The 22191-nt window shown below is 44.5% G+C and overlaps 4 protein-coding genes across 5 annotated transcripts; 1 reads left to right on the top strand and 3 right to left on the bottom strand.

Annotated features, from left to right (window-relative positions):
- Window positions 1-813: 813 nt before the first annotated feature.
- LOC4346090 (70 kDa peptidyl-prolyl isomerase) lies at window positions 814-5200 on the top strand. The gene is made up of 13 exons (XM_015794631.3): window positions 814-1124; window positions 1907-1993; window positions 2644-2904; window positions 2977-3051; window positions 3138-3218; window positions 3307-3501; window positions 3618-3707; window positions 3821-3996; window positions 4090-4212; window positions 4324-4470; window positions 4552-4679; window positions 4772-4889; window positions 4987-5200. Exons 1-13 carry the CDS (start codon window positions 920-922, stop codon window positions 5041-5043), a joined length of 1743 nt encoding a protein of 580 aa, XP_015650117.1. The 5' UTR covers window positions 814-919; the 3' UTR covers window positions 5044-5200.
- Window positions 5201-5362: 162 nt separating this feature from the next.
- Window positions 5363-10163, bottom strand: LOC4346091 (uncharacterized). Of its 2 annotated transcripts, none has more exons than XM_015794630.3 (5): window positions 10038-10163; window positions 9664-9885; window positions 9447-9593; window positions 7825-8754; window positions 5363-7401 (listed from the first exon to the last, which is right to left on the bottom strand). In XM_015794630.3, exons 1-5 carry the CDS (start codon window positions 10078-10080, stop codon window positions 5540-5542), a joined length of 3204 nt encoding a protein of 1067 aa, XP_015650116.1. In that variant the 5' UTR covers window positions 10081-10163; the 3' UTR covers window positions 5363-5539. The 2 variants fall into 2 exon arrangements, with proteins under 2 accessions (XP_015650116.1, XP_066159460.1); XM_066303363.1 differs by having other exon boundaries at window positions 10002-10163.
- Window positions 10164-11971: 1808 nt separating this feature from the next.
- Window positions 11972-15614, bottom strand: LOC4346092 (probable glucan endo-1,3-beta-glucosidase A6). Its single transcript, XM_015795129.3, has 3 exons — window positions 15386-15614; window positions 13981-15303; window positions 11972-12413 (listed from the first exon to the last, which is right to left on the bottom strand). Exons 1-3 carry the CDS (start codon window positions 15459-15461, stop codon window positions 12376-12378), a joined length of 1437 nt encoding a protein of 478 aa, XP_015650615.3. The 5' UTR covers window positions 15462-15614; the 3' UTR covers window positions 11972-12375.
- A 189-nt stretch (window positions 15615-15803) lies between these two features.
- LOC107278708 (uncharacterized) lies at window positions 15804-20950 on the bottom strand. Its single transcript, XM_015795127.3, has 3 exons — window positions 19924-20950; window positions 16922-18065; window positions 15804-16772 (listed from the first exon to the last, which is right to left on the bottom strand). Exons 1-3 carry the CDS (start codon window positions 19999-20001, stop codon window positions 16300-16302), a joined length of 1695 nt encoding a protein of 564 aa, XP_015650613.1. The 5' UTR covers window positions 20002-20950; the 3' UTR covers window positions 15804-16299.
- Between the last annotated feature and the right edge of the window lie 1241 nt (window positions 20951-22191).

The following is a 22191-nucleotide window of genomic DNA, read 5'->3' on the forward strand; positions in this document are numbered from 1 at the left end:
ATTTCACCAAGTAGATCGAATATGTTTCACTAAATAGATCAAAAATGTTTCAGTCTCCCTAGTCAAAAAAAATATATTTCAATCTTTCAAAAAGTTGAAACGCAACCAAATCACTTCATGAAACATCTTGCTACAACGTATGAAATGTTGTTTCACCTTATATAAAAACAATGTTTTAGCAAATAGCGAAAGAATGTTTCAATTCTTAAAAAAAGTGAAAACATACGATTTGAAGCCATTCCAACACTTAAATTCCGTGTACATCAACAACCAACGTGTCCATCAAGATGAAATTATTAAACAATATCAAAATCCATTACATGATTCATACACAGTGAAATATCATAAGTACACTAGCTGAAACACTATTGGTGAAAAAAAAATATAAAACAAATCCTTTTAATAGGGCATTTTCGTTATATTCGGACGGTTGTTACAATGGGGCGCGCGTGGTGGGGGCAGCGCGCGGGAGCCGCGGCGTGGGGGCACCCCATTTTTTTTTTTTTTGCGTGCATCAGGCGCCCGACGTTGAGGATTTTCCGACCCTAACCAACACATTTCAGCTCATATTTTCAGCGGCTGCTCAGTTAATCAAAAATATTTGATGCGATATTTAAAGAAGTGATTAATCGGAAACAATTTATTAATTGATGCTTTGCTTGATTACTTGAGTCAGATCCAGAAGCATCCATCCATCCATCATCCATCCGGGCCGTTCGCTTTCCGTTTTTATTTTCCTCCTCGGAACACTCTAGAAGCCCACCACCTGATTCTCTCACATCCATTTAAACCCTCCCCCTCCTCCTCCTCATCATCGCCTCGTGCTCCTCTCGAACCTTCCAAAGTCCAAACCCTAGTGGTGACCTCGCCTCGGCCTCGAAACCCTAGCCGCAGATCTCGCCTCTCCTTGCCCCGCGCCATGGACGACGACTTCGAGATGCCGCCGCCCGGCGCCGACGACGACTTGATGATGGGGGAGGACGGGATGGGCGACTTCGGCGGCGCCGACGGGCCGCCGCTGAAGGTCGGAGAGGAGAAGGAGATCGGGAAGCAGGGTCTCAGGAAGAAGCTGCTCAAGGAGGGCGAGGGGTGGGAGACCCCCGAGGTCGGCGACGAGGTCGAAGGTATTGCGTGGTTCCTCGCCTCCTCCTCCTCCTCAAATCGTGGAGTTGATCCAACCAGTGCCTTGCGTGTTGGGGTTTAGAACTTTAGATGTGTTCGTTGTGGGATGCAGAGTTAGTTTTGGACTTTGGCGTGCCATGCGTTGGGGTTTATGGGATATTTGGATGCGGAATTAGTGCTAAATTTAGGTGGAATTTGGTGTTATCTTCACTGCTTGGTCTTATGATGATGTCGATTTCGAGTTAGATTGGGACATCTGCTTAGTGTTTATAATCTGATCATGTGTTTTGGTTTTGCTAGCTTTGCAACAGTGCGAGTTTATATTTAGGTGAAATTTGGTGCCATCTTCACCACTTGTCTGATCGATCTCATGTTCATTTCGAGCTAGATTGGAACATTAATCTAGTTTACTGTTTAATCTGATTACGCATTTTGCTTTTGCTAGTTACACTTACACTGCGACATTATTGTGAGTTTATGTTGGCAGAGAGAGTATAAATTCTGTTGCAATTGCTTGTTTGCTTGTACGGTTGTGTGACCTTACAGTTTCGGGGAGATGGTTTCTGAAGGAGGGATGATTGTGGCATACCTACAATGTTAATGTTGTTGCTGATGTATGGTTTTTTTTAGGGAAAAACTAAATGCCTGTATTATTTGCTGTTTAACAACTTTATTGTTCCATGATGATAGCGGATTGATTTATAGATCAGATTTACCCTGTCATTAGTGTTTATCTTAGAATTTGTGTAACTGAATCGGACTGAACCTTTCTTCTATGTTTCAGTACACTACACTGGCACACTGCTTGATGGAAAGAAGTTTGATTCAAGCCGTGACCGTGGGACACCCTTCAAGTTTAAGTTGGGACAAGGTACAATTCCTTCTCCATTCTGCCTTCTTACTTTTTGATGGCACATCTCATAGCCAATGTGATCGCAACTTGTGCCAATCACCATTTTGTGCAAATTTTTGGGCATGGTTTCAGTCATCTATTCATATTTCTGTTTACATGCTACTAGTTTTGATGTTTACTAATCTTTTGATATGTTATTCTTCTCAAATAGAAATGACTGTATTACAGATACCTCTGAGATAAGGGCTCTTAATACCTAGTTCGTTTTTCACTGGGAAGTAAAACCGTGATTGTTTCCAGTCCCGGAGCATGTTTAATGGCCCTGTGGCTGATATCACCCAGTGATGCTCAACTGTAACACTGCACTGATCACTTTAGTCTGTCAATTGCTGGTGCTATTACAATTTTGGGGATCAGCTTTTTCATTAGGTAGAGAATGTAGCAGCAGTGGTGTTTAACTTGTTGACCTTACTAGAGGTTGAATGGACTGTTTCTGTTTAAAAAATTGCTCTAAATTAAGTAAGAGACCAATATTGTTTTATTCTCAGTATAGACCCACATACCATTTCACAAGCTTTTTTTTCTCTGCTATGTGCTTGTGATGGTGGGATTGCAAAATCTATTTTTCTGTTAAATGCTCACCAGCTATTTCTTGAACTTGTATCCAGGTCAAGTGATAAAAGGTTGGGATCTAGGTATCAAGACCATGAAGAAAGGCGAAAATGCTGTTTTCACCATTCCTCCTGATTTGGCCTATGGTGAATCTGGTTCACCTCCAACTATTCCAGCCAGTGCCACACTGCAGTTTGATGTTGAGTTGCTTTCTTGGACAAGTGTCAAGGACATTTGCCAAGATGGTGGTATATTCAAGAAGATACTGAAGGAGGGAGAAAAATGGGAGAACCCAAAAGATCTTGATGAAGTATTTGGTAATATTTGCTCATTGAAACATATTGCTATCTTATATATTGCCCTGTAGCTGACCCTTTGCATTGCTGTAGTGAAATATGAGGCTCGGCTTGAGGATGGCACTGTTATATCAAAGTCTGAGGGCGCTGAATTTACTGTTAAAGATGGTGATTACCCATAATCTCCTTGTCAACATTTCCTGTTCATTATTGAGCAATCAGCTGCTTGCTAACGAAATAAAGTTTGGTTCCAGGTTTCTTCTGCCCTGCGCTGGCGAAAGCTGTCAAAACCATGAAAAAAGCAGAGAAAGTGCTCCTTACAGTTAAGCCACAATGTAAGCTTCTTTGGTTTCACACCTTTTCCATGGTTTTCCATCTCTTCCTTCGAGTTGATTGAAAAGATTTAAAACTTTGTAATGGCAGATGGATTTGGTGAGAATGGTAGACCAGCAGCTGGTGAGGAAGGTGCTGTGCCACCAAATGCCACTCTTCTTGTTAATCTTGAGTTGGTTTCATGGAAAACAGTCACAGAAATAGGTGATGATAAGAAAATCTTGAAGAAAGTTCTGACGGAGGGTACAGGGTATGAGCGGCCCAATGAAGGTGCAGTTGTTAAAGGTATGCCAAAGCGTGATGCTTACTGATCTTACTATTTTCTTTCCTATATGTCAGATAGAGGTCAACAGTGTCTGATTACTACCTGTAATGACAAAGTTGCATTTACTGTTTGACAGTCAAAATAACTGGAAAACTTCAGGATGGTACAATATTTACAAAGAAGGGGCATGATGAACCAGAGCCATTTGAATTCAAGACTGATGAAGGTGCTTTGTCAACTTCCTCTATGCTGGCCATACACTTTTAAGTTCAAACAAATAATGTTCTTACTCTGATAAGTAGTAACAACTTGTTCCCTTTTGATTTACTTTCCTTCCAGAGGAGGTCATTGATGGTATTGACCGTGCTGTGCTAAACATGAAGAATGGCGAGGTTGCTCTTGTAACAATTCCTCCTGAATACGCATTTGGTTCTACTGAGTCAAAGCAGGATCTCGCTGTAGTTCCACCAAACAGCACTGTGATTTATGAGGTTGAGCTTGTATCATTCGTGAAGGTGTGCTTCTCTTTATGCTATATATTTGTTTGCATTTCTTTTAGTTGCTATGATGAGTGCACAGGAAAACCAATTATTATTCATGGTACACAGGATAAAGAATCTTGGGACTTGAACAATACCGAGAAGATTGAGACTGCTGGGGCAAAGAAAGAAGAGGGGAATGCATTGTTCAAGCTGGGCAAATATGTCAGGGCTTCAAAGCGTTATGAGAAGGTATGGCATGCTTCTTTTGTTGAACACTTGTTCAAATAACTAATCTTTCGTCAAGATTTTCTTTGTTTTCATAATCCCTTACTGACTGATGATCTATCTATTTTATTCCAGGCTGCAAAATTCATTGAGTATGACAGCTCATTTAGCGAAGATGAGAAGAAACAATCCAAGCAACTGAAGGTTACCTGCAACTTGAACAATGCTGCCTGCAAGCTGAAGCTGAAAGATTACAAGCAAGCTGAGAAGCTTTGCACCAAGGTACATTCAGTTCTTCCTGCAAAAGACCCATTTGTTATGTGTTTTGGTAAACCAAGGTAACATTCTGGTGTTTGTTGCCAGGTTCTGGAACTTGACAGCCAAAATGTCAAGGCTTTATACAGGAGGGCCCAAGCTTACATGCAACTTGCTGACCTAGAGTTAGCAGAGGTGGATATTAAGAAGGCACTTGAAATTGATCCTGATAACAGGCAAGTTTTGTATATGCGTCTCCCCAAGGGAGGCATACTAGTTTTAGTAGTCACTCCATTTTGAAACTGATCTTGTCACTGCTTATCTTCAGGGATGTGAAGTTGACATACAAGAACCTCAAGGAAAAGGTCAAGGAGTACAACAAGAAGGATGCCAAATTCTACAGCAATATGTTCGCCAAGATGACCAAGCAGCCAGCCGAAGACGGCGTAAGCAGCTCGTCCCATCTTAATTGCGAAACTCTGAAGCTCTATACTTTTCACAACCCTCAAGTCTGTTCTAATTCGGTTTTCTTCTGATTCGCAGAAAGCTGGATCTGGAGCTGAATCGAAGCAAGGATCGGAACCTGTTACTGCTGCCTAAGGACAGGACACTCACGACATATCTTAGATTTTGTGTGCTGGCTAATCTTTGTTCTAGTGGTGCACTGATGAGAAACGTTACTTCCCAAGTTGTCGGGCGATGATGATTCTTGTTGAGATTTTCAAATTGCAATCCATATTTGAACCAATCTCGTCAAGTTTCTAGTGTCTTTCTGGATGAATGTTACAACCATACGCCATGTCGGGTCCAGTTTGCCACGAAAGATCAAGAGAGCATTAGCTGAGATGTGAACTAGAAGTGCAGATGTCTAATGCGAGATATCAATGCAGTTGCGCAACATTAGATCACCAAAGACAGCTTACGTATAAACTGACACTGCTTTAATACTTGCATGAAATGCAGAGGCAGAATAGCATGTAGCGTGCATAAACAAAATGCAATTCTTCTTAGTCCACGAGCAAAATGGGTAAAAAAAAAACGAAACAAGAATGTGGCACACTAAAGATTTATATTCATATATAACATCATCGATCGATCAGCTCATGGAGGGGCAGCAAATGAAGGGCACCCACTGCTGCTTCTTCCCCTTAGGCTTCTTCTCCACCGGTAACCTCGCCGGAGAGTTCCAATCCTGCTGCTGCCCTGAAACCGCCGCTTTGGGAGAGCCTGGCTTCGCCGGAGAGCCGCCGTCTTTCGACACCCGCCGCCGGAACGACAGCACGCGATCCTTGGTGCTCGGCTTCTTCGACTCCTTGGTTTCTGCGGCCTTCTCGGAGAGGAGGGACTTCAGTGAGACGTGGTTCTTGTCTGAATTCACGATCACTTCCTTGTCGGCGATCTCCTCCTTGTCCTCCTCCTTAGGATCGTCGACCACCGTGCCGACCGTCTCCAACTCCTCCTCCTTCGGCTTCGTTTCTTCAGCGTCATCTGTGCTGGGTGGCGCGTCGGTTTTGCCAGGAGGAGGATCTGCAGCGGTTTCTGCGTCCTGTTCCTTGTCTCCAGCACCGTCTATGATCTGCGGCGAGTTGCTTTCGCTCGGATCATCTCCTTTGAGATCATCATCCGTGCTGACGGTCGCCTCATGCTTCTGTTCTTCAGCATCATCTGCGCTCCGTGGCACATCAATTTTGCCAGCAGCGAGATCTGCAGCGACCTTCGCATCCTGTTTCTTGCTTTCAGCACCGTCTGTGATATGTAGCGTGCTGCTCTCATGAGAAGTAGGGTCTGTTGCGATATCTTCACTCTGCACTTCCTCTTCAACATTGTCTGCAGGTTCTGAAGTAAGATCTTTGTTCATCTTCTTTTCGACATTATCGGTGGTGTGTACTAATATTACACTTTCCTCATGAGTATTCGTGCCTGAAGTTACTTCATCACCGTGGTTCTGTTCTTCAACGCCGCCACTAGTGCTTACCATATCAGTTTTGTTGGATGTAGGGTCTGACACAGTCTCCTCAGTCTTCTCCTTAACACTGAATTCGCCATGCGGCACAGTAATCTCATCGGAACTAGGGCCAACAGAGAGTTCTTCACTCTGCTTCTGGTCATCATTAGTGGTGCTCGATATCGTGTTGATATGAGAAGTGGGCGCTACAGCGATTTCTTCCTTCTGCTTCATTTCTTCAACATTTTCCATGGCATTCACTGCATTGGCCTCATAAGCAGTATGGTATGTGCTAGTTTCTACATCAAGCTTGCTTAATTCAAGGCTACTTGGCAAGTTTGCCACATCAATCTCAACTGAAGGGTCTGCAATGGTTTCTCTATTGCTCTGCTTTTCTTCAACATTTTCTAGGCTGCTTGCCACATTTATCTCATCTGCAGTTTCCACATTAACATCAGTCAGTTTTGTTTCTTCAACGCCCCTGCTGCTTATCTCATGGATCTTGTTACAGGAAGAATTGCTATCGAATTCTTCAATCTGTTCCTTTTCTTCAACATTACATGTGCTCTGTACAGCAGTGATATTGTGAGAACTAGCTTCTGCAATAATTTCTTCATTCTGCGTATCTTCTTCAAAATCACGAGTACCACGCACTGTATTAGGCTCTTGATAATCATTATATGCAGCAATATCTTCAATATGTGGAATTTCCTCAACATCTATGCCATGCACCTCATTTACCTCATCGGAAGTAAGGTTTACATTTGGATTTCTTTCATCAATACCATCTTTACTACTTACTTTATCGATCTCATGAGAAGTAGAGGATGTGCTAACCTCTGCTAGATCAACTTGAGGTGGCATGGGAGTGATATCAATTGTTTGCCTGACACTATCCTGTATGTCATCGCCCACTGTCAAATGAGGTGAACAAACATTCTTTGAAAGGTTAACAGCAGTAATATCTTCATCAGCATGTCCAACTGCACTTGACAAAGTTTTGATGCCCACATCTGAAAAATGATCATGAAATTTCAGGACGTAAACAAGGAACATATGGGACATACAATAACTGCGAGGTACAGATGGACATGTTCCCAGAGATCTCAAATTTAAGGCAGAAGAAGTTGTTAATTCTACCTAACATAGACAACTTTTACATAAGAAAGGGGGCACCATGATTGCCTATATATACCAAGGCACCATGAGCTGGCATGCCATAAAATTCAAGAAATGATTTTGGTAATCTGGATAATAAGAGTGTGACATTGGCCATGTTGGTGTATTTAGGCTAAGCATTTTCACAACTGTTACCGCTATGAGCATAACGAGTAACATAAAGACTGTCTGATAGCCAAAATAGACTAAATCAACTAAATAAAAGAATCTCCGCAAACATAGAACAAAAGGACAGCAGTCAAAACTCAAATCCTCACCTGCATCAGTACAATGAAGTCCTTCATCAATATCCATCTCCTTGGGGATTACCAACTGATCTGGCGTCAGAGAGGCACAATCAGCTTGATGCCGGGGTTTGTCAATGCCTGATGCCTCTGAATGGCTACCACCACTAGCAAGTTGGAATAAATCATTACTACTAGTTTCGTCTAGGCATACATGCTTCTCAATACAAGACATCTTATCCTCAAGTAAATTGACAGGTTCCTTGGTTGAACTAGAAACATGGTCCACTGAGTTAGTAAACATAACTTCACTTTGCTCCATGGATGACACAGTTTCTTTGCAGGGGATTTGCTCTTTAGAAACCACATTAGAATCATTGACTAATCGATCTTCCTCCACTGCCTTTGGTCTCTCCACACAGGACAAATCATCCTCATTGTTTCCAATAGTAAACATAACTTCACTTTGCTCCATGGATGACACAGTTTCTTCGCAGGGGATTTGCTCTTTGGAAACCACATTAGAATCATTGACTGATCGATCTTCCTCCACTGCCTTTGGTCTCTCCACACCGGAGAAATCATCCTCATTGTTTCCAATACCATCTTTACTTAATCCAGTAACTGTTTCTAGAGACATCACACTTAACTTATTGATTTCATCTGCAGAGAACTCTGAGCTCAATCTTGCACCATCTCCATGCTCAGGCACCAGACAAGAAGTGCTACCCATACACTGATCAGAACTAACAGCTGACTCAGAGTGATGCCCATCTTCAAGATGTGGTACATTTTCGGTTAACCGCGTAACGACTCCACTCTGAATCTCATCATTCTCAGTTCCACTGGCCTTAGAGTCGTTTCCGGAAGGAGGGATGTGGTCACCAATGACGACACAATCTTCCGTGCATTTACTGAGGCCGACTTGAACCTCACTAACATGAGGAGGAGAAGAAGAACGCTCTGAAAGAAGACAACCAACCCAATGAGCACATGTATATGCCGTGAGAGTTGTACTATAGTGCCCAATGTATACAAAGAAGTTATACGCACTTGCGAAAGCAAAACGCATTCAAGAATGCGTAGGGGAGTACGTATGTAGCACAATGAATGTTTACATTGATGCAGGACTTTATGCGAGTGAAGTTAAGCTACCAGCACGGAATGGGGACAATTTTGCAAGATGGTGAAAATCCTACGACTAGTACTACTAAAGTATACAGAACTACACTAAGCAACAAGAAACAAGCTGAACCAGCCTCACTGATTAAACTGATTAATGAAGTACTATTCCGCCAAGATCAATGCACAGTTCGGGAGTTAAATATATAAAAAAACACTAAGCCATGCCAAATCATCACTAATCCAACAGAACATTAGCCTAACCCTGAAGATGACAAGAACACCCCACATGCTCTGAACATTTGCATATGGTAATAAAAAATTTCACCACAGACCTCAATTCCAGCCTCAGCAACAACAGTACAATTTCACTGATTGATGGAAGTTGTTGTCAATAAAAACATAATTGGGAATCAAACAACAAACCCTTCACAAATCGAATCTCTACCAAAATTTTCCTTTTCAGAAACCAACAAAAACAAAGGAGAAAAAACAAGAATATTCAGGGGGGGAGCAAAATATCCAGAAAGAACCTGCATTGCCATCGTCATCCGCTACATTCCCAACCTCCCGCGCAGATCCGGGCAAGACGCCACCGGAATCCGCCGCCACCGCGCTCGCGCCATCTCCCACATCTCCTCCTCCTCCTCCTCCTCCCGCCGCCGCCTCTTCACCGTCATCTGGAAAACGCAAAACCGCATCAATCACCCGCGAACGACGGCGGCGGCGGCAGCAGTTCTTGCTTTGTACCTCGCAGCAGCAGCAGCCTCTTCCCGTCGCCCTCCTCCACGGCGGCGTGGGCAGCGGCGGCGGTGGGGGACGGCGACGACGGGTTGCCGCAGTTCTTGCGGTGCGCACGCCGCTGCTTCGCGCTGGGGTGCGCGTTCGGGTACTGGTACCCGCACAGGTGGCACACCATGTGGTTCCCTCCTCCTCCTCCTCCGCTCGCCCCCTCCCCTCCTCCTCCTCCTCCTGCAGCGCGCACAAACCAAACACACAACCACCACGCCATTAGAGACAAACAGACACATCCACAGAGAGAGAGAGAGAGAGAGAGAGAGAGAGAGAGAGAGAGAGAGAGATTGAACCAAAACTTCACAATGCGGACAGCACGGGATGCTCACCGGCGGCGGCGGCGCCTCTGCTCTTGTGGGCGCCGCTCTCCATGGGCGGCGAGAGCTCGAAGCTTTTCTCAGTGGTCGGCAATGGCGAGAGCGAGGAGAGAGTGAGGAGTTCGCTTTGGTGAAGACGACACGAGAGGAGCCCCGGCACTGCGTTAACTCCATCCACCCCCGTGCCGGAGAAAGTGACACGTGGGGCCCACGGGGCCCACCATAAGTGGGCCCCATTCGTCAGCGGGAAAGTTACCGAGGAGGGGGGGATAAGGCCCCCACGGCCCCACCACCACCTCGCTTTTGGTCATTTTCGTGATGCTGCGGTCTGCGTGGAGTGAGATCTGGGCCGTCGGTTGGTTGGTTGATCGATCGATGGACGGAGATGCGGGCGTCAAAAAGGCGGTAACAAACCAACCAACCAAGTAACTAACCCGTCAAGATTCTTTCACCGGTGACGGTGGGGCCCACGTGACAGGCAGCCAAAAGAGAGAGAGAGAGAGAGAGAGAGAGAGAGAGAGAGAGAGAGAGAGAGAAGGGAGGATCCTTTGCTCCGGCCGATTTGGTGAGGTAGCCTGTGTGACTGTGTCCTGCTTTGTGTTTTGTCTCGTGATTTTGCATTCTTCGTATCTAAAAACAAAATAGGGCAACCAAATAATTAGAAGAATTTATGAGCCTGTTTGGGGAGTTTAAAATTCTGAGAAGTAATTGGTTGATAACCAGCTTCTGAGAATCTGAAAAACCTGGGTTTTCTGGCTTATGACTTTTAGTTTATTTTATGGATTCTACGATTATAATTTCTTAGAATTTAGACTAAAAATTGGGCTGTTTAAGGGAGCTTCTGATTCTAGAAGAAATTGCTCCAGCTAGAAGCTTCCCTATAGTCACACGTTTGCCACCTCACTTTCACTATCAAGTGCGTCTCACATTGTTTGTATTTGGAAATCATACGCATACAAAAATTTGAAAAAACTGATGTGGTATATTATAACTGAATCTTGATTTTCAACCAACCATTAATTGAATTCAATGGTTAAATTATTTTTTACCAAGATTTTAATAAAGATTCTTTTAAAAGTGCATTATGACATTACTCTTTCGCAACCATTAATGACCAAAAAGGGTTAACTTCGGATAAAATTTGTCAACCTTTTAGTTTAAATTTGACCGGTTCGAGTGGTTTCTAAATTTGCAAGTGCAATAATTGAGCGGTTATCGTCGCATTTGTGAACCCTGCTCGCCATCCGGGCCGTTGGATATCAAACAGCCAACGATCGAGGGCCGTCGGATCGGGGCCCTACAAAGCGTGCATCAGATCACTCTCCATGTGATTGGGGAGGAAACATGGGGACAGCCATTGGAGCCGGCAAGGACAGCTTGAGTCTTGTCACGTTGCAACAGCTCACGACAAAGTTTCTTCAGAGATTGTTTGGCCATGTTTGTAAAGTACAAAAAAATTGTTCGATTGATTTGCCTACTCTTCCAACCAACGAACGGTCACCCACAATTTTGTTTTTGATGCTACGCTTTTGTAGTTTTGTTTATGTTATTTTGGTTGTGTCAAAGTTGCGTATCAACTAGGTTTCCCTTACATACGGTTATTGTCCGGTTACTTTGCTAAGCAAAGCAGACTTAAGCTGTGTTCTTTTGGGTTGTTCTCAACTAATCTACATCGTTTTCTGCGAGCACACTTTTCAAACTACTAAACGGTATGTTTTTTGCAAAAATAAATTATAGGAAAGTTGCTTAAATAATTATATTAATCCATTTTTTAAGTTAGTTTTAGCTAATATTTAATTAATTATGCGATAATAAGCTATTTCGTTTTTCGTGCCGGAGGGATAGGCTCCCAACAGGCACAAACTAGCACAACCTTACTCCTCTTTTCTTATTATAAGAGGATTGAGGAGAATTGTTTAATCCCATCAATAAGAGGATTGAGCAAAATTTAGAGAGGAATAATTCCACATTAATTTCCATCAGTCACACTAATCTTTTTCTCTTGGGGATTAACCGAACAATGTCTAAGGGTAATCCTGGTATCTACCAAACAAGCAGAACTTGAATCCAAGTGAATGACATATAATTAAAGCTACTCATTTTGGGTTTTGAACTAACATTTTCTTTTACTTTTTGAGGAGAAAGATGAGGAAACAAAATTTAACTTGGTTAAAAAAAGTTATAAAAAAACTTGGTTAAAAACTGAGATCAATTTGAAGCTGATCAATCACAGGTGATTCTTTGCTTGCTTCAGAGGCATGTAGAACAATTAATCTGAGGTCATATAGGCAATGACCTTCATTCCTCCTAATCCAGTCATCGTGCTCTGTCAATCTTCTTTTGCATATAACTAATCCAAAGAACTAATGAACTTGCAAGATCCATGGCCTGCAAAACACACCCTTGTTACTACATTAGCAACCAATCATTAACCAGTAAGGATGTAAACGGAAGATAAATATCTTGTCGGGATATTATATTCTATTATCTTAAAAAATATATCTTGCCGGTCTTTTTTCCCTTTTCTCTAGAGGACAAAAAATTGTTCATGGAAATAGCAGATCTAGTCGTACCATAGTTGACAATGACATAAGAGCATACGAGTGAAAGACTGAAGATAAAATTTCTATACATTTTGCTTCTGAGCACAGTTTAGAGCTGAAACTCTGAATTCCACCAAGCTAGGAACTGCGCGATCACATTGCAGGTTAACAAATGGTTTTGCATGTTTACTTCTGAGTGCAAAGGCTGACATGCATATAAATTGTAAGTTGTTGGGTAGACACAGAAAAGTTCAGGAGTTTTCCAGCTAGCTTCATAAGATGGTGGTCTAGACGATATCACTTCTTCTAATTATTTGATATTAGGTCCTTTCCTAACGTTCGCGTTTTTTTTTTCACTTTTATCTAACAAGCTAATGCACTAATGCATGAGCGCCAGCAATTAGATTGATCTCATTGAAGGCGGAAAGACGTTGAAATCATTAATTAGCAGAGCTTTGCAGCAGATACTTTCCACTGACAGGAAATTAGGAATAGGCAGGGTTTCAAGAATAATGTGCAAGGCAAATTGGATCACACTAAAACTAAACTAAAATGCTAAAATCAATTGATAGACTGTTGGCCGTTTCGATCAATTGGAAATCCATCATAGTTAGTTTTTGGGCATGCCCTTTGCAAAATTAAAAATACAAGCATACATTTGCAGGTTGCAAGTTGGCCACATTCCAACAAGAATTTATGAAATGAAGCAGTGGATGGCACGGCATTAATATACAGTACATGATAATAAACATGTAGCTATCTATATATTAGTTGAAAGCAACAGCCACTAATTATATGATTCTGTTAGATTGATGCAGCTGTGCTCATTCCAGCTTCCAACATCCCAGTGAAGAGTGATGGGCACCGGAGGCTCAACTATATTTGTTTCTTAGCCTCAAGATCCATAATTTTTATTTTATGATACTGCAATTGGTCCTTACGTTTTGCAGAAGGCATTAACACATTAAAACCTTCTCCTCACTAATAAACACCGAATTTAACCTACTTCATCGACTAACCATAATGAGCACAAATCTAAAACAGTAATGCCAATCTAACTAGCAAATCACCAACTTGAAGATTAGCTTAAACAGCAAACAATATCAATATAGCAATCACCAATTTCTATAGATTAGTTTGCTTGTTTTGAATAACACAAATGGATAATTAATAACTTTGACTTTTTTCATAGTCAAACTTCTTTATGTTTGAGGAATTTTATAGAAAATTTTAACAACATTTAAAACACCGAATTAGCATCATTAAATGTAACATTGAATATATAATGATAATATATTTTCTTTATGTTTGAAATGCTGCTATATTTTTTTATACAAATCTAACTTAAAAAAAGTTTAGCTAAAAAAATTCAAAACGATTTATAACAAGAAACGGAGGGAGCAGTAACTTACTTGGATCTATGGTGGTCTTCTCTGCAAGGCCGTTGAAGTAGCAGGTGCCACCAGCTTTCCTGAACAGCTGCCAATACGCATTGAACGCGTAGCTCGCGTGCGCGGCGAGCGTGTCCGGCTGGTTGCACTCGCCGCCGGCCTCGATGGCGGCGCACGTCCCGCTCCGCTGCCGGCACGCGTACTCCACGGCGGCCGCCACCGCCGTCTCGTTCGCCGCCTCGCCGCCGCCGCCGGCAAGAACGCACCACACGGGAGTCCCGTCCTGGTCCGGCGCCGGCGGCGTGGGCGCCAGCGGCGGGTACGACGCCGCCGGCCGCCGCCCGGCGAGGTCCACCTCGTAGACCCACGTCGCGTTCGGGTAGTAGAGACCCCAGTGCCGCTCGGTGCCCGGCCCCGGCTTGCGGTTCTCGTTGTAGAGGGAGAAGAGGAACACCGGTATCTCGGCTCCCGGCCGCGCCGGCGTGCCGGGGTTCTTGGCCATCCGCGCGGCGAGGTTGCGGTTGTAGGTGGCGGCGTTGTGGACGTTCGCGCCGAGCTCGTCCGCGTCGCCGGCGGTCGGCCACCCGGTCTCCGAGACCGCCAGCTTCACGTTCCCGTACCCGAGCCTCGCCATGGCGGCGACGACCGCGTCGAGCATTTGGTCGAACAGGTTGGTGTATGTGAGGCCCGTGCCCGGGTCGACGTAGTGGGTGCTCGCCTCGCCCTGGAACAGGGCGTAGTCCAGCGAGATGGAGCGGTGGTTCGCCGCCCAGGCGAAGTACGGGTAGGCGTCGACGAAGTAGTACGAGCCCGTGGCGTTCAGGAACTCGAGCAGCGGCCGCACGACGGCGCCGGCGATGTCGTCGCGGAACGCGCCGGCGGACGGCGGGTAGGAGGTACCGAGCGCGTCCATGGCGAGCGTCGTCCCGACCTTGACGCGGCCGAGACCGCGCGCGGAGAGCGCGCGGCGGAGGTTGGCCATCGCCGGCACGAGGCTGGGCCACGCGGTCCCCGCGGTGGCGCGGTCGGAGAGCACCTCGTTCCCGACGAGCAGGCACAGCACCCGCGCCGCCGGGATGTGCGGCGCGAGGTTGCGCGCCACCCACTCGTCCACGGCGGCGGGCGACGCCGCCGCGGCGAGCGACGGGATGGCGTCGTTCGGCACCGTGACGGACACCGGCACGCCCGTCCCGGCGAGCGCGCGCAGGATGTCCGCGTTCGCGTCGTAGATCCTCACCGCCCCCGCGCCCGCCGCGCGGAGGAGCTCGACGGAGCGCGCCGCCGTGGGGAGGTCGTCGGCGACCGTGCCGTAGTTGACGCCGAGTCCGCCCCACCCTCGCGCCACTGCAATGCAAAGCAACAGAAGCCATTAGGCATTAGCTCAACGCCATGAAATCGTCGAGGCGCGAGGTGAGGTGATCATCACCATGGCAATGGCACGACATGGCGACGGCGAGGAGGAAGGCGGCGGCGGCGGCGGCGGCGAGGGAGGAAGAAGACATCTCTGCTTTTTTTTTTTAATTTATTTTTTTTCTTTTCTTTTCCGTGTTTTGTTAAGTTGTTATGATTTTATTGGTAGGTTGTTGATCACTTCGGTCTGAGGATTTTTAGGAAGAGATAGTTTTAGATAAGCTTTGAATTCAAAACGAAACAAAATTTAGCAAAAAAATATGGGAGAGATTCAATTACAGGCACGTAACCTTGCAGGCTAATTTGAATTTGGGCTTGCAGAGACCGGCCCAATAGAGTGTGTGCTGGATTTTAATGCTTGTTCGAAGCTTTCCGATTTTATTGGAGTTTCACATGAATCAATTCATATATCACAGAATCAGAAATCACATCGATAAACATCTCCAGAAGTCCAGACACTCCATCGTGGAATCTTGTTCAGATAATCACAGTATTTATGTAGAAAGGATAGTAAGATACAGAAATGCAAAAATAAGCGTTTGTTACTCCTGCAAATTGCAAGTGAACAGAACAATCTCAAGCTAAGCTGTTCTTTAATCAGAAGAACAGGATATGAACAAGCAGAGTTTCAAGATATTTTGCGGCGCCGGTTTCGCTTTCTTACCTCGCTATAGATTCTGTGAAAGATCAAATTACATGACCCAAAAATTGTAGAGCAATGCAGGAGTAACACTCCCAGCTGAGAAGTTGTTTGATGTATAACACTCTGATCTTCGATCTTCGTTAGGCGATGCGATGGGAATTTAGAATTATTTTGAATGACCTCATGTGTACAGCCAGCAGGAAGCAAACCGAACAGGCGAGTTCCAGATCACATCACAAAATCTGGAAGTTTTTCGCCATGTGCATCATGATGGGAGTACCACATTATTATAGGGGAACAACGTAAGGCAAGGCAACTACGTCTGCGGAATCGATCAGTCGCGCTTCAGCCCAGACTCGGGGTGATTCTGCAGCCTCCAATATCTCTGATTTCCAGTCAACACTACCCCTGGACAATAGCCAGCTTTGATCAATGCACTTAGACCAGTCATCCATTGCTGGTATAGAGTACACTTGGCCCAGATACTTGGCATCAGGATGAGGCGGTTTCGGAGAGACTTGGCTACTTCCATGGTTGGATGAAGAAACCGAAGTTTTCAGTTCCTTGAGATGATGAGAACCAGTGACGCCGTTATTGTAGCATTCCTTGCTATCTTGAAATCTATCTGCCTTATAAGTATTCGTCCCAACAGGTGAACTAGGTCCACTCCCTTGAGAATAGTCCAATATTTCACCATTTGTACGAGGATCAGTAGGAGATATCCTTGGCAACTTATTCATTCGCATACTATGCTCTGCCACTGCCAACATATTGTGAGAGTAAATGGAATTAAAATAATATCTAGTGGACTATTCAAACATACTATTATGTGTCAAACATCAAATGATTCAGTTATCGATAACAAGAAAAGAAATGCTCTTTGGGCACTCATAAGGAAGAGGATCTTACCAAGTAGAGAACTGTTAGCCTCGGCATCTTTCCTTTTCTTGACATCATCAGAAGTGAACTCCTCATTAAGTTGACCCAACTGCCGCTGCAAACCATCTATCTTATTCTTGCTTGCGCCAAGAGAATCAAGTTCTTTGCATTCCTGCTTACTTACAACAACTTTTCCCACCTTTTCTTTCTCTTCAATTCTGTCTTTAGTCTTTCTTTCATTTGCAAGCCGATCCCTATCTTTGTCTTCAACATACTTGTGATCATTACTTTTCAGCTCTTTAGTCTTTCCCTTCCTTTTAACTGCTCCAGCTTTACTGCGTACTGATTGCCGATCCATTCTGATCTGGAAATCGCTATTATTTCCATTCCTGATCTCCATCAGCCCTCTGGGGCTCATGCTGTCACTATTTCTAGAAGGAAAATGGGAAGAAACCACTGGATCTTGGCCCACTTGTTCTGTTCTCAGCAAGGAATTTGGACTTGGTGTAACTACGCCATTTGGAGCCCTCTCTGCACCTGATACAACCGTGGTAATAGTACTTGTACCTTCAGTATTTCTTTGTGGTCGGTCCATTCTGTTATGACTGTGCTTTCTATTTGTATTCGAGTGCTTTTCGGCAGATCCAACTTGAAGGCTCCTCCCATTCTGTAATCGAGGTTTAGACCCAAGGCTAGCACAGTCATAAGCAACACTATATTTCTTCTCTATCATCTCATGATTGAGATGTGTGGGTTGTCTGGATTTCTCAATCACACTGCTCAAAGATCTTTTCTTCCCTTTAGAACCTGCAGAACCAAAGCTTTTGGTACTAGGGAGCAACTTGCCAGTACTACTGCTTGTGTGGTTTGCATGACCTTCTTGATCTAGGATTTGGGTAACCAACTCATTTGCAGGTTTAATATCTTTGACAGCTTCGTGTTGTATTTTTTCTTTAAGCCTTCCATTGTCGAGATCTGCATTCCTCAGAGTTGCTTTTTCCAAAGTTTGATTTGTGTATCTATCATCATCCTTGTTCTTTCTCTTATCTTTGTGCTTCTCTCTTTTGTGCTTCTTGCTGTGCTTATCTTTCCTACGATCGCTATTCTTTTCTTTTCTTTCTCGTCCTCTCCTTTCCTTACTTTCCTTTTTGTGCTTCTTCTCCTTGTGTTTTCCCTGGAAAAAACGTGGTGCATATTCAACATTGATTGACATATAGCAGAAGAAATAAACATGAAATTCACATGTTTACCGCAAACCATTTTCCTAGTAACCAGTTAATCATAATTTTTATCATTAATGAAGGAACCTAAATCGGAATGCACATAGTATACCAGGTTTGGTGGTGGATGATATGGCAATACATAAATATAAAACAGAATTTAATATCTAAACCAAGATCCACAGAGGGAACTTACTCCAAGTAGAATGCATTTCAGAGAAAATATACACACTTTAGTAAAAGCCTACCCAGTTAAGTGAGAAACTAAAAAAAGGCAATGGTAGCACAAACATGTTTTTTTCAAATACGACAATAAGAACATTGTAAATACAGAAGCATATCTGAGGTAAAAACAACATGGTAAAAGGTTTATCATAGTATATACTAGCCAACATATCGACAGAAAGCTGTGAAAACAAATGATATATAAGGAAACATCCATGAGAGAATCATCACTGGAAACAAAGGTGGCACAGGTATTTTGCTCCTGTTGGTTTGTGATATTAAAAGAAGCATAGCTGTGAGTACACTTCAACTATTATTTTAGCCTCTGGTGAAACTGGGGAGATGCTACTTTTCTGCTGAATTTAAATTGCAATATTACGTTTTCTTTTTGAAAAACAGTTCTAATGCTTAGTAACAAGTTAATAATGGGTCGTTTTGGATTGAAGCCAAAACGTGACCCTACCAAAATTTTGGTAACTTTAACAGTAAACATGCTAGTTTGGATTGAAGCCAAACAATTGGTAGCGCCCACGCTCAATTTGGCTACATTCTAGAATCTTCTTCACTCTCATACTAAATTTTGGCTTTATATTGGTATTAAACCAAACATAGATTAGCTAACTTTGCCCTACCAAAAAATTGGTAGTGCCAAAATTTGCCTAGATTTTGGTACCAATTAATTGGTAGGGTAGAGAACCAAATAGGCCCTAAGTACCCAGTAAGTGGCTTTACAGTGGAACCTTTTCATATGAGCAAAGAATAAAAATTGACTAAATCTAGAAATGCTAACTACTCATAGATGCAAACATTTGTCAAAGCAATGTTCATAAAAATGGCAAATCTATTTAACAGGTAATCTATGGCTCCAACAGATGGAGAATATGGGTCGTTTTGGATTGAAGCCAAAACGTGACCCTACCAAAATTTTGGTAACTTTAATAGTAAACATGCTAGTTTAGATTGAAGCCAAACAATTGGTAGTGCCCACGCTCAATTTGGCTACATTTTAGAATCTTCTTCACTCTCATACTAAATTTTGGCTTTATATTGGTATTAAGGGCTTGTTTGGTTTAGTACCCTACCAATATATTGGTAGTGCCAAACTCTAGGCAAGCTTTGGCACTACCAATATTTTGGTAGGGTAGAATTGTAAATGAGTGTCTTTGGATTGATGCCAATTGAGAGCCAAATTTCAAATTATGGTGAAGAACATTCTAGAATTGTGCCAAATTGAGTATAGGCATTACCAAATATTTGGCTTTAAACCAAATCATCACATTTACTATTTAAACTACCAAAACATTGGTATGGCAACATTTTGGTATCAAACCAAAACGGCCCTAAACCAAACATAGATTAGCTAACTTTGCCCTACAAAAAATTGGTAGTGCCAAAATTTGCCTAGATTTTGGTACTACCAATTAATTGGTAGGGTAGAGAACCAAATAGGCCCTATATTCCCTATTTTCTTGTTTAAAGGGAACTCATACACTGCCTAGTTACTCTACCATGTACTAGCAGCATTTAGTTTGGGCAAGAACAGGGCCATTTCTGCAAGTGATTTGAAAGGCACAAAATCATATGCACCTTCTTTAGCAGATCATTATGCTCACTCCTAGGCTTCGCCTCATACCCAGGCGGCGGGAATGGGAAACACCTGGACATTGTGCCCCTCCTGGAAGATCAATCACAAAACTGAATCCCCAGCAAAGCAGCTCAACAGATTCTCCCAACAAATGCTTGAATTCTTTCTCATGCAACATATCCCCTCTCTAGCATATCATCCCCAGCGCCGGCAACTGCGCGAGGCCGGTGCGCCGTAACCCCGATTTCCAAACACTCAGATGCACAAATCAATCCTCAAAACACAAAATACTACATCTAGACCTAAACAAAAAAATCTCCCGATTCTGTGACTGCTTGGAGCGATCCAGCTCTCAGAAACACCAGATTGCTCTTGATTACTCTCTAATTTGAGGAGAATCCAAGTGGTGGCATGAACAGTACGTGCAATCCTCTTCCATCTGCTCACTCCCCACCACCGATCCCCAACCACAGCCACAGCAGATGAAACTGAAACCCCGGCACGGCACCGCCGCGATCTGAGTCGCTGCAATCTCCACCGGCGCCGCCGACCGCAGCAGTGGCGCCGGAGACGCAGCGCATCAACACCACCGCCGCCGCCGCCGAAGCTTCCGGAAAAAAAAAAGTATCGGGCACCGGAAACCCTCACAAACTGCTTCCTCTCGATCTTGAACCAAAACCTACTAGGAAGAGGCCCCCCGATCTAGCGAATCTTTGGCACTCCACGCCTCCAATCCGTCGTCGTGGTCAGTGGCGGATTCTTCGAAGAACTCCCAGAAAAATTTCCCAAGAACGCGAACTCGATCAGCGGGATTTCGCCTATCTCTCTCGGTCCTGAGACTTTCCTCTTCGCTTCTTCTCTCGCTCTCTTTGGGGATTGGTTGGTTGCTTCGCCGCAGCGAAAACCTGCGAGTGCGAGGCGGCGACGCAGGAGGAGGAGGAGGAGGAGGTGAGGTGTACTACTTGCTACAGCTGCTGCTGCTGGAGGAGGAGACGTGGAGGAAGCGGACGAACACCATGTTTGGGTTACAGGTGTCGAGCTACCACTGCAGTGATTCATCATCCTTCCGTCATTCGGTTTGTTGCATGGTAGACTGTAGACTGGATGTTTTATGGAGTTGTATTATACAGTAGCCCTCTATAAAAAGTTATTTTATAAATAAATTTTTAGAAAAAAAAATATTTTACAAATAGACTCTTTTCTTAGGCTGTGTTCTTTCCTTCGAGTTCTCAACCCCTCTCCCTCGTTTTCCGCGCGCACGCTTTTCAAACTGCTAAATGGTGTGCTTTTTGTAAAAAGTTTCTATATGAAGGTTGCTTAAAAAAATAAATTTATCTATTTTTTTAAAAAAATTAGCTAATACTTAATTAATTATGCAATAACGTGTGTTTCGTTTTGCGCGCCGGGAGGAGGAACGCAGCCTTAGCCTCTCGCAGTGCAAACTATGGGACCCATACCCCTAACACAAAAAATTGGTCCAAAGACAGTCACCCCACAGTGCAAGCACCCATATGTATGTGGCTTAATTGAATGGAGACACGGATGAAGGAAATAAAGCCCACAGTGGGGCGTGACCCTAGGGCGAGCAGCCGGTGAAGCGCAAGGAAATTTATTTCCTCACCTACCCCTCCAGAGCTTCTCTCTTCCTCGCCCTTCTTTCTCAACCTCTTCTCCTCCTCCGCTCCATCTCGTCGCCTACCTCTCCTCCCGGGGCGGCGGGAGGCGTCCCCTGCGGTGGCGGCTGGCGCGGCGGCGGGAGGCGTCCCCGGCTCGTGCTGATGCCGCTCGCTCGCCGAAGGAGGTTGGTCACCAGCTACATCGGGCTCACCGGCATGCGGGCGAGGGAGTAGGGCGTCGGTGTCCGTGGCGACAGCGTGAGGTGTCCCCGGCGGCGGCTGCTGCTGGTGCGGTGTGGCGGCGAGCAGCCAGAGCGTGGGGCGGCTTAGCGTTGGATCTGGCCAGGGTCGGCGGGAATGGACGGCGCGACGCCGACGGGCGGCCGGCGGCGGGAGCGGACGGCTTCTCCACCTCACTGATTTCCCCCTTCCTTTTCTCTACCAAATGACTCAGAGAAATTTTGTTGCTTTGCTTTTCTCTACCAAATCTGTGGTGGGCGTTTGGGGGGATTTTCCTACGCGTTTGGGGGGATTTCTGTTCGTCAATGATTTCTTTGGAGGGCGATTTGGGGTTTTCTACAGGTGGATTCGGCGCGAGGGCATGGGGCAGCGAAGAAATGCCCACAGCGCGCGTGCCTCCCTTTTCCCCGGCCG

This window comes from Oryza sativa, chromosome 8 (assembly GCF_034140825.1).
Source record: "Oryza sativa Japonica Group chromosome 8, ASM3414082v1".
Lineage (NCBI taxonomy): Eukaryota > Viridiplantae > Streptophyta > Magnoliopsida > Poales > Poaceae > Oryza > Oryza sativa.

Coding starts and splice junctions, on each gene's coding strand:
- LOC4346091 (XM_015794630.3), bottom strand. CDS start 10,080: ATGGAGAGCGGCGCCCACAAGAGCAGAGGCGCCGCCGCCGCCG. Junction 9,886..10,037: donor CAGAGGCGCCGCCGCCGCCG/GTGAGCATCCCG, acceptor TGCGCGCTGCAG/GAGGAGGAGGAGGAGGGGAG. Junction 8,755..9,446: donor GGATGACGATGGCAATGCAG/GTTCTTTCTGGA, acceptor GTCTTCTTTCAG/AGCGTTCTTCTTCTCCTCCT.
- LOC4346090 (XM_015794631.3), top strand. CDS start 920: ATGGACGACGACTTCGAGATGCCGCCGCCCGGCGCCGACGACGACTTG. Junction 3,997..4,089: donor AGCTTGTATCATTCGTGAAG/GTGTGCTTCTCT, acceptor CATGGTACACAG/GATAAAGAATCTTGGGACTT. Junction 4,471..4,551: donor CTGAGAAGCTTTGCACCAAG/GTACATTCAGTT, acceptor GTTTGTTGCCAG/GTTCTGGAACTTGACAGCCA.
- LOC4346092 (XM_015795129.3), bottom strand. CDS start 15,461: ATGTCTTCTTCCTCCCTCGCCGCCGCCGCCGCCGCCGCCTTCCTCCTC. Junction 15,304..15,385: donor CATGTCGTGCCATTGCCATG/GTGATGATCACC, acceptor TTTGCATTGCAG/TGGCGCGAGGGTGGGGCGGA. Junction 12,414..13,980: donor GAAGACCACCATAGATCCAA/GTAAGTTACTGC, acceptor TGTGTTTTGCAG/GCCATGGATCTTGCAAGTTC.
- LOC107278708 (XM_015795127.3), bottom strand. CDS start 20,001: ATGTCCAGGTGTTTCCCATTCCCGCCGCCTGGGTATGAGGCGAAGCCT. Junction 18,066..19,923: donor ATAATGATCTGCTAAAGAAG/GTGCATATGATT, acceptor CGTTTTTTCCAG/GGAAAACACAAGGAGAAGAA. Junction 16,773..16,921: donor GGCTAACAGTTCTCTACTTG/GTAAGATCCTCT, acceptor ATATGTTGGCAG/TGGCAGAGCATAGTATGCGA.